General features: G+C 38.3%; 2 protein-coding genes across 2 annotated transcripts in view; both read left to right on the top strand.

Moving 5' to 3' along the window:
- Positions 1 to 2,187, top strand: part of LOC136840893 (protein FAM200C-like) — a 6,949-nt gene extending 4,762 nt beyond the window's left edge. Inside the window, exons 2-3 of the mRNA XM_067107855.1 lie at positions 864 to 980; positions 1,511 to 2,187. Of these exons, the coding sequence (XP_066963956.1) occupies positions 864 to 980; positions 1,511 to 2,187 (794 nt within the window). The remainder of the gene's footprint in view (positions 1 to 863; positions 981 to 1,510) is intronic.
- Positions 2,188 to 2,204: 17 nt separating this feature from the next.
- LOC136840883 (zinc finger BED domain-containing protein 5-like) lies at positions 2,205 to 6,173 on the top strand. The gene is made up of 5 exons (XM_067107846.1): positions 2,205 to 2,448; positions 2,582 to 2,678; positions 2,846 to 3,053; positions 3,143 to 3,492; positions 5,924 to 6,173. Exons 1-5 carry the CDS (start codon positions 2,205 to 2,207, stop codon positions 6,171 to 6,173), a joined length of 1,149 nt encoding a protein of 382 aa, XP_066963947.1.
- The last annotated feature ends 5,230 nt before the right edge of the window (positions 6,174 to 11,403 follow it).

The following is an 11,403-nucleotide window of genomic DNA, read 5'->3' as shown; positions in this document are numbered from 1 at the left end:
CTATGTGTAGACTGTCATTTAGTTTTCCAGGGCAGCGCTGGGTGGTCAGCTATATATATATATATATATATATATATATATATATATATATATATATATATATATATATATATATATATATATATATATATATATATATATATATATATATATATATATATATATATGACTTTTTATCACATCACCATGATTCATATACAATCAGTAATCTACAAACGTCCTTTAATATCCAATTCACTCTACCTCGGAAATAATATATTTTCATATATGTTACCGAAGGGGAATTTTTTAGTTGTCCCGTGGGCTCGAACCAGCGAAGGACAAGAACTCAGGACTACAGTGGAAAAATACTGGGTAAAAGATCCGTTTGTATTTGGGAACCCAGATTCAGTTGTGGAATTAAACTTAAAACCTAGTAAGGAAGAAGAGTTAGTCCGGCTAACTCAGGGGTTCCCAAACTGGATGTCATGGAGTGTCTAACAACTGTATGCACTACATTCAGCTTGCCGGAACGGGGCTAAACTTTTCAGTCTGTCTCGGAGCTGGCTCGAGTGCATGAGCAGACCAGTAGTGCATTGTTGGTACCACGGCTGCCAGATTAATCATAATTATGCCAATTTATTTGTTTTATTTTTTTGTCTGTTTGGCATAAGAAATTTCGACTAATATGACAAGCCGTATCTGGCATAATTTTGGCATATGTCACTATTATCTTATATACTTATATTTCTTATGTATAGTTTTTAATACCCACTAAAAAACGGAATCAAGTTGGATAATAAAATGTTGAACTGCACAGTGTTTGTGCTAAGACATGGTAACAGACGTGATGGTATCACATCATATTTAATGTACGGGTCTAGTGTTTTCACCACCTGTGTCCCGTGGATTCACGGAACTCTACCCGCCACCACGCCACCTCAACAATCCTTCTCTTGAAGTTAGCCACACCACACGCAGTACTGTGATACTGGAGCGATGTGAGTTTTTTTTCTCTCTCTCTCTCTCTCATACACTCTATAGAAAAAATAACTATTGAATAAGAGGGTGGGGGCTGTGTAAGGTACATGGCATGCATGTATTTTTAACAACGGTATTCAGTGTTTTACACCAATTTTTTTTTTTACCCATCCCATATATATAGCCCCACTTTTGAGTTAATGTAAGTTGTCTTAACAATGTGCATGATTATTCTGAGATACGGTTATGTATGTCAATATGATTGGGACTGGAGAATTATCAATGAAAAAATGAACAAACGTACAATTACTGTGGTCAGAGTCACTTATCCACCAAATTAATTTTTCCCATAAATTGACCTCACGTTTTGGGTACTGGAATTTGTAGTACACAAAGTTGTTTTTCCATTGTATTTGGAATTTTGTTAGTTTTTATGTTATGTTTTGTCGTACGATTCTTTTCGTTCCAAATGCTTGATAACTTTCTTTGCAGATGTCAAAGAAGCTCACATACAATTAGAGTTTTCTCAGCTTCGGCTTCTCATTTATAGTGAACAATGGCATGCAGATGCCACAGTGCGTCATCTGCAAGAAGACACTTGCTAATGAGAGCATGAAGCCCTTCAAGCTGAAGGAACACCTCACCAAGGTTTATCCGGAACTGGCCAACAAGGATTTGACATACTTCAAAATCAAGGAACGCCAGCTCAAATGGTCGAGATTGGATCACGGAACAGGAGTTCTCTTTCAACCTAGCAACGTCGTCAAGGCACCGTACAGGGTCTCCCTTCCTATTGCAAAGCAGAAGAAGCCACACACAATTGGAGAGAAGCTTGTTAAAACTTGCATGGTAGAGGCTGCTCATCTTGCCCTTAATCAAAACTGTGTCAACAAGCTTAATCAGATAATTCTTTCAGACAACACAGTTAAGCAGCACATCGATGACATGTCGTCGGACATCAAATCTCAGGTGATAGAGGAAATCAAACTCTCTCCCTTCTTCACCATCCAACTTGATGAGACCATAGACATTGCACATCTTCCTCAGCTTTTGGTTCATGCTCAGTTCATCTCCGAAAATCAGGTGGAGGAGTTCCTCTTCTGCAGCCCACTGATAACAACAACAAAGGCTGAAGATATGAACATAGTGTCCAACTTCTTCGAAGAGGAAAACTCTCATGGGCAAAATTGGTTAGTGTCTGTACGGACGGGGCTCCCAGCATGCTAGGCTCCAAGTCAGCATTTATGACTCTGGTCAAAACGAAGAACCTAGACATCATTACAATGCACTACCTGATCCACCGTGAGGCTCTTGCTTCCAAGACTCTTCCTGCTCCTCTCAAAGATACCTTGGAAACAGTGATCCGCATCGTCAATTATATCAAAGAAGGGGCACTCAACACCAGGCTGTTTCGTAGGTTGTGCCAAGACATGGATTCTGCTCACCAAGACGACCTCTTCTACACATCTGTTTGTTGGTTGTCAAAAGGTAATGTTCTCACTCGTGTATTTGAACTCTTTGATGAATTGCAGATATTTCTGTTAGCCCAAAGGGAAAAAAACAGAGCAACTGTTAAATTACATTCAGGGGCCATTTAAATGGAATCTTGCCTATTTGGCAGATGTTTCTGAAGCTTTTAATGGACTCAACCGGCAACTACAGGGCCCAGATACTACCATCATAATGCATACCGATGCCATCAAGGCTTTCCTCGACAAGTTAGCTCTCTGGAAGAGGAAAATTGAAAGGGGGAATATAGCTTCCTTTCAGCATCTGAACAAGGTCATCGGAGAAGAACCACTTGCTGAGGAGCTGCAACAAGAGATCAAGGAACATTTGATAATCCTGAAGAAGATTTCAAATGCTATTTTCATGAAACTGATAGAAATGAAAATGTACAGCTGACACTTGCCCGCAATCCTTTCCAATGCACTGTGGATGATCTTCCTGATGACATACAAGAGGAATTCTTAGAGCTCATCAACAACACCGCAGCAAAAGAGGAGTTCCAGGAACAGCAACAGCTCAACAGCTCTAACTGCTGGGTCAAGATGCTCTCCGCTTTCCCCAAGACCAGCAAATATGCCCTGAAAGTACGCATTCCTTTCTCATCCACTTACCTCTGTGAGAGTGGTTTCTCGACTTTCCTGGTGATGAACCTGATAGAAATGAAAATGTACAGCTGACACTTGCCCGCAATCCTTTCCAATGTACTGTGGATGATTTCCCTGATGACATACAAGAGGAATTCTTGGAGCCCATCAACAACACCGCAGCGAAAGAGGAGTTCCAGGAACAGCAACAGCTCAACAGCTCTAACTGCTGGGTCAAGATGCTCTCCGCTTTCCCCAAGACCAGCAAATATACCCTGAAAGTACTCATTCCTTTCTCATCCACTTACCTCTGTGAAAGTGGTTTCTCGTCTTTCCTGGTGATCAAATCGAAGGCTATAAACAGATTGAATGCTGAAGCAGACATGCGATGTGCCTTGAGCCATACAGACCCTCGTATTGATTTGCTTGTAGCAAAAAAGTAGGTACAATCTTCACATTAAAATGTTAATAAATCAGTCATTGTTAATAAACATTGATAAAGATCAGTGGAGATTTTATTTTTCTCTCTACTGTGATTAATATTTAAAATTTTAAAATATATCTGTGCTATTTAAAATTAATACGGTTTTAGAAGGCTTATAAATGTGGGGGTTCACGATAGGTTTGGTACTCCTGTAAGGGGTCACGTACTAAAAAAGTTTGGGAAACACGCGGCTAACTAGTAATAACTCATTAAGAATGAGGCACAAAACATCAACATTGTCTTCTTTTTGGCTAAGCCTTTCCAGGGACTATCCCAACTTGAGTAAAGAAAGTGTCATTCTCTTGCAACCTTTTACAACCACGTATATGTGTGAGGCTGGTTTCTCAGTCTTAACCAAGTTAAAGTCAAAGGAAAGAAATCGCCTAGATGCCACCACTGATATGCGTGTCGCCCTATATTTTTCTGTATGGGTCGTGGGAATGATGTCATAGTAAAAACTGGGTCACGGTTGAAAAAGTTTCAAGAACGCTCTAAAAGACCTTAGACCAACAATGACTGAATTTGACAGATATATATGTGTAAGAGCTGTTTAGTCATATCCCTTTCTTGTTTTAAAACCTATAAGATTATATATTTTATATTTTTAAAGAAATAAATCCATTACTAGTTATCAGGACTTATTTTATCCGTATAAACATTGATTATAAAATACTGAACAAATTTCTATGGAAATGTTGTAAGATTTAATAGAGAGATACATGTTTCGCAATGGAGTGGTCGTCATCTTTGAAAACACTATAGATGAAAAACATATATATATATATGTTTACCCATTCTAGTTATTCACGCAGACTTCTCTGAAAATGAAATGCTACCAACTGGGGCTATCTTACAATATTATAGTTAAATCCTGAACCAGTCAGCACAATAGGGTCAAGTGAAGGAGCTCATCTTCTTACTGACATTTTTTGGCCCAACCTTCGGTGATATCCGTAAGGACCTGGACTGAATTTTCACAAATCATCTTCAGATCAACAGTTTTGACTTAAACTCTTTTAGTCATATTTCCACGTGAATCTTAAATCACGGAGAACTTGACAACGTTTGGGATCTAAAGTATTTGGGAACGCTCTGAAAAAAAAAAAAAAAATTAGATATACTGATGATTCTTTCAGCGCAGTTGCCTTTACCTCTTCCTTTTTCTCTCTCTTAATGTGTGAATAAATCAGTGGATTATTGTCTTATTACTATGTAGTTATATTATTTCAATGAAACTGTAATTAACTTCATAGTAAAGTCGTCCATTTTTATAAATAGGTCCCTTGGTTTTTGCCCAAATTCATGATCTTGCAAAACAAATAACTCCAATTTCAACAGCTATTCCGTCATTATGCAAAGATCATTGTGCCAGGAAAGTGTTTTTCCCTTGCACATTCCTGATTACCAGCAAAGGATGTTGTCCGACTTATTTTGGCATGAAGAACATCTCAGTATATAATGACGCAGTGTTTATATTCCATCAGGTCCCAGTGTACCCAGATAATAACATGCTTTAATAAGTTCATTACGCCCTAAGTTTAAATCGTGTCATGTCTAACAGGAAAGAATGAAAATCTACTCTAATTTTACCAAAGCAAGTGTTGTCAAATGAAGGCAAATCGAATAATTAATAGCTAGTTTTAGATTATGAGTCGAAATTATGAACGATAATTTAATGAGAGAGAAAACAAATTATTGTGCCAGATGAAAAGTGAATTCTCAGCTATAAAATATATAATTGGCATTTGCCGACTTTTTGTATTCGTCTTCATGATAACCCTATTAGTTTTGTTGTATTATCAATATTCATTTTACGTTTATGTTGGCTGAACAGTAGACGCGATGTCAAGTTTTAGGAAACAACAATTTTATGAATATCATATCCTCCCTTGTAATTCGCTTTTAGTGAGAATACAAAAGGAAAATGTTGCTCCAAAACTTAATAAAATACAAGAAATGGCCCAGTATTCTTCAGTTTGGAGGCTTTTTTGTCGTTGGTCACGTGTCACGATGCAATTATCGTTCCAGGTTCTTTCGAACTCTAAACAACAATGGGAAATGAATATAAAAAGAAACCCTCACAACACATTTATTCACAACCTTATTTACAAAAAAAATTAAATGTTTCCCCTTTGCTCTCAATCAACGTCACACTAAACGAAATAAATCTAAGCAATTATAGATATGGGGAACAGGCTGTAAGGTAGAGAAGGGTTCCAGCTGAGGAGATGATGCTGGCACGATGACCTCAGGCTTGAAAAAGTCGCAGAAGGGCGGCTGGGAAATCAGCAGAGATGTTGCTGGTACAGAGACCACGGCCTCGTAAACGTCACAAAAAGGATGTCTAAGATGAGGCAGCAAATGCTGTTTTCTTCAAAATCCGGAGATCGTGCAAATGGAGAGCAGAAGAGCTGAAGACTCGTCCTCGCTACAAGCAGGAAGGGATGACTACTTCACGTGGTCGCAGGCAGGAAGGGCTGAATACCTTTCTTCGCCACTGGAATGTAGGCTCGCTGCTCCACCTCGTCTCGAACGTGGAGGGATTAGGAACTTCTCATCACAAGCAGGAAGGGCTGGCTGCTTCTCTTCGTTTCGGGCAGGACAAGATTTTATGGAGAAGAGTAAGGGGCATCTGAAGGGGATACTCCCGTCGGAACCTTGCTTTGTCCAACCTCTGAGCACGTCTCTGTCTGTCTATATTTTTGTCTTGGGAAGTCCCTTCTGGAAGCTTACTGTACAGTATATACCCCTTTATAGGCAAAGCTAATGACGACAATCGTTATTCCCATATAAGGATTTTTTTTTATTTTCAACACAATGATTGGTTCCTAATAATTGCCCACTTCCGGTCACGCCATAGACAAGTCCAGATCAAATTTTCTGATGCAATGTGGACCGAATATTGCGCCATGTTACAAAGACATGCCATGAGATATCACGTGGGGTCGTTTCCACAAGAAAGGGTTTTCATCGACTCGCTGATTGCTCAGGACGCGTTGACAACAAGAACTGACTGGTGAGCAAACACAGGAAGCAGTCACGAAGCAGTCATGTCTTGGAAAAAAGATATTTTCAATATATTTCACCATTATTGCATCTACCCATGACACGTTCCCCCACCAATAAATAAATAAATAAATAATATATATATATATATATATATATATATATATATATATATATATATATATATATATATATATATATATATATATATATATATATATATATATATATATATATATATATATATATATATATATATATATATATATATATATATATATATATATATATATATATATATATATATATATATATATATATATATATATATATATATATATATATATATATATATATATATATATATATATATATATATATATATATATATATATATATATATATATATATATATATATATATATATATATATATACTTATTGGATTTTTTTCAAAGAGCAAAAGAGATGAAACTTCTTTAGACTCGCCATCTGAACTGAGGAACAACTCTGCATTTTGCTGCGACTTAGCTTCAGCAAAACATGCTCACTCAACACTTCGGTCACACACCACACTCGCTATACAGCCCCCCCCCCCTAAAAAAATAAATAAAAACAACAGTTCTCGCTCAACTCGCCCGGAACAAAAGAAAAGGAAAAGACGAAATACTCTCTCATTCTGAGAAATCTCTAGAGAGGCTGTCAGCTATTACATTGTTCTTTCTCCTAAACTTGTAATTCTTAAGCATATCTGAGGTTCTCTCGAAACTAATCTCTCTCTCTCTATGATACAGTTACTACGGGCATTGGGCATTCATTATATTTCTTCAACAAGTTTACATGTACCCACTTAGCTCTACGCCTACCCGTATCAATAAAGTAATTTAAATTTCCCCTTTTTTTCTAACACAAAAAAAGGACCTTCGAACTTATAAGATAATAAGGGACCTTCTCTCTGAATTAACACCAAAACTTTATCTCCCACACGAAAATTTATCTTTTGCCTTGGGATCATACTTCCTTCTAGGTTCCCCTTGACTGTTGCTCTCGTTTTCTATTGCCATCTGCCAAGCTTCCCATAGATTCTCCTTGTAATTCTCTAGATTTTGTATGTAGTCCTCTTTACCTCCTTCAAGCATTAATTTACACTTTAAAATTTCTAAGGGTATGTCAGCTGTGTGACCAAACGCTAACTCGAAAGGACTAAATCCGGTTGTGTCATTCGGCGCCAACCATAAGGCTAACAAGACAACTGGTAATTTTTCTTCCCAGTCATGTTAAAAATTGTTATACAATTTTCGTAAGCAACTCTTTAACATTTGGTGGAAACATTCAACAATACCCTGTGACTTGGGGTGATAAGGTTTGGAAGTTAAAGTTCGATACCTAATTCTTTAATTTTTTTCCTGATATACTTAGACACAGTGTCACTGCCACTATCACTTTGTATAATGCGAGGCAGGCCAAACTTAGAAAAATAGCTCAACGAGCGTTTAACTACGGTTTTTGCATTACCGTTTCTTACGGGGATTGCCTCTGGATAACGGGTTAGTCTATCAATGATTGTTAACAGGTAGATATTCCCTCCCTTACTTCTAGGCAAAGGTCCAACCATATCAATAACAACATTCTCAAAGGGTTTACCTACCGATAGAATATTACATTAAGGAGCCCTGGGGATTACCTGGTTAGGTTTACCGACCATTTGACATTCATGACAATTTAGAACATATCTTTTCATGTCACTTCTCATCTTAGAACAAAAGTATGTTTTATTTATTAACTTAAACCTTTTATTTACCCCCAAATGTCCTTGATCATCATGTGCTAATTTCAAAATTAATTTGCAAAGCTTCCTAGGGATTACTAACTGTTCGACAATCTCCTCTTTGCTAACTAACTTAGGACGAACATAACGACACAAAACTTCGTCTTTTAGACAAAAGATTTCCTTACAAACACCATTGAGTTCTCATCCAGCTCACATTCAAAGATTCAGGTTAGTGTCTCATCCTCTCCCTGTAACTTGACTAGTTCATCCTTATTCAAAATGTTAGTGCCTAACCCATCGCAGCAACAATCACTTGAAACTACTACAGTGACTATGTATACACCATTACTTGTGACAGCTACATCGTCAGCTTGGCTAACACTGTCAACACCGATAAAGTCGGTCTTCTCAGCTACACTCATGCTAAGATTAATTATACCGCATCTACCACACTCGTTCGAATCCACGAACAAATCATGACCATAGTCTACATCTGTATCTAAACCCGACCTAAATTTAGTTACTACCAATTCAGGCACTGGAATCTTACTCAAAATAGGATTCACACATTTGGATGTTGCTAAGTCATTACCAACAATTACGTCAACGCCATCTATGGGCAAATTGTCTACAACTGCTAGTTTTACTTCTCCCGACATTCCCTGACTTTTTAAGTTCACCTCCAACAAAGGACGAACAAAACAAGTGTTCAGAAACCCACCTAACCTAACTTGTTCTTTCGTACTAATTACTGCCCCCGTCGGCACAGTCTTTCCTAATGAGGGAGACAGCTGTCTGGTGTCCCAAAGCAAAACTACTTCTGTCGAATCCCCTCCTTTGAGAGAAGAAACTACCCCTCCAAACAGAAACTCTCCATAAAATTTCCTAGTTTCTTTCATAACGTCATTTATACTTGACGGAAGACTACTAACTAGAGACTCTGGTTTCTTAACATTTTTCCCTTCTGTACAACTCCTTGATAAATGCCCTTTCTTTTTACATTGGTAACAAATTACCTTGGAATTACTAGATGTCCCTTTATTCTTACAAAACCTAGAAGTATGACCAGGTTTTCCACACGCATAACAATAGTAGTCACTTTTACCTGTATTGCTACCACAAGCACAAGAACATTTACTACGTTGTACTCTACCTGACGAAGGATCACTTTTCTTCTTATTCTCACTTAAACTATGAGTTAGACTGTACTCATCTGCCAACCTAGTCGAGTCTGCAAAAGATTTTTCACGCCTATCTTCTATATATAGCTTAATCTCTGGGGATATGTTATCTTTGAAGTTTTCTAGCAAAACTAAGTTCTTGAGATCATCAGAATTTTCAACTCCAGCGGAAGCTAACCAATCATAAAACAATCTTTCTAACTTCTTTCCGTACTTTACATACGTACTGCCCTCGTCCCTTCTCAAACTTCTATCCTTCTTGCGGTATGCCTCTGGTACTAAAATGTATGCACTAAGAACAACTTCCTTCACAACATCCTAATCCCTACATTCCTCCTCAGACATGCAACTATAGACAGAAAGTCCCCTACCATGTAAGACTGACTGTAAATACAAAGTCCACATGTTTTTTGGACAACCTACTCTGTTCATTAACTTTTCAAAAGACATGAAATATTTTGTTACATCTTCCTTATAAAATTTTGGCACTAATTTCAACACTTGACCCATACCTAAACTGTCAACATCTTCATCACTCAACGATGAATTCCTACCTGGTGCTGCCTGCCGGACTATTATGTGGACTTTGCTTTAACCAAGCGATTTCTAACTTGTGTTTACACTCTTTCTATCTTTCCTCTCTCTCTTTCTCCCTATCCTCTCTTTCTCTTTCTAGCTGGAGTTTAATTTCTCTTTCAATTGCTCTTTCATCTCTCTCAAACTTCTCCCTTTCCTTCATTTCAACATACACGAGAAGAGCATCACCTTCCAGACCCAGAAGCCTACCCTACTCAACCATCTCTTTCATCAACTTACTCATTCTGTGTCTTTCTATATTCTCACTGTTTCAATTGGTTATGATGTTGAAAATACTGGTCAGGTCGCCAACTGTCATGATACAACAATCGTTCCAGGTTCTTTCAAACTCTAAACAACAATGTTTCAACTCCAGCAATTGAATTATGGGAAATGAATATAAAAAGAAACTTTCACAACACTACAACACATTTATTCACAACCATATTTACAAAGAAAATGAGATGTTGTTTTCCCTTTGCTCTCAATCAACGCCACACTAAACAAAATAAATATAAGCAGTTATAGATAGGGGGACAAGGTTGTAAGGTAGAGCAATCTTAATACTTTTGTGGCTGGGGTTTCAGCTGAGATGATGCTGGCACGATGACCTTGGGCTTGAAGAAGTCACAGAAGGGCGGCTGGGAACTCAGCAGAGATGTTGCTGGTACGAAGACCACGGCCTCGTAAACGTCACAAAAAGGATGTCTGAGATGAGGCAGCAAATGCCGTTTTCTTCAAGAATCCGGAGATCGTGCAAATGGAGAGCAGGAAGGGCTGAAGACTCGTCCTCGCCACAGGCAGGAAGGGCTGACTACTTCACGTTGTCACAAGCAGGAAGGGCTGACTACTTCACGTTGTCACAGGCAGGAAGGGCTGACTACTTCATGTTGTCACAGGCAGAAAGGGCCGACTACTTTTCTTCGTCACTGGAATGTAGGCTCGCTGCTCCACCTCGTCTTGAACATGGAGGGCTTAGGGACTTTTCATCACAGGCAAAAATGGCTGGCTGCTTCTCTTCGTTTCAGGCAGGAGGAGATTTTTTTGGAGGGAAGTAAGGGACGTCTGAAGGAGATACTCCCATCGGAACCTTGCTTTGTCCAACCTCGAGTACCATCTCTGTCTCTGTCTGTATATATTTCTGTCTTGGGAAATCTCTTCTAGAGGCTTATATACCCCTGTATAGGCGGAACTAATGACGACAATCGTTATTCCCACATGAGGAGTTTTTTGATTTTCTGCACAATGATTGTTTCCTAATAGCCACCTGCTTTTGGTCACGCCATAGATGAGCCCAGATCAAATTTTCTGATGCATAGTGGACCGAATATTG

Source organism: Macrobrachium rosenbergii, chromosome 1 (genome assembly GCF_040412425.1).
Source record: "Macrobrachium rosenbergii isolate ZJJX-2024 chromosome 1, ASM4041242v1, whole genome shotgun sequence".
Taxonomy (NCBI): Eukaryota; Metazoa; Arthropoda; class Malacostraca; order Decapoda; family Palaemonidae; genus Macrobrachium; species Macrobrachium rosenbergii.
This window is presented reverse-complemented; position numbering and strand designations above follow the sequence as displayed.

Bases quoted from the DNA above. Each gene is read 5' to 3' on its own strand.
- LOC136840883 (XM_067107846.1), top strand. From the start codon at position 2,205: ATGACTCTGGTCAAAACGAAGAACCTAGACATCATTACAATGCACTAC. The intron at 2,679-2,845 runs GTTAGCTCTCTG...TGAAACTGATAG, and splicing joins ATCAAGGCTTTCCTCGACAA to AAATGAAAATGTACAGCTGA. The intron at 3,493-5,923 runs GTAGGTACAATC...CAAAATCCGGAG, and splicing joins GATTTGCTTGTAGCAAAAAA to ATCGTGCAAATGGAGAGCAG.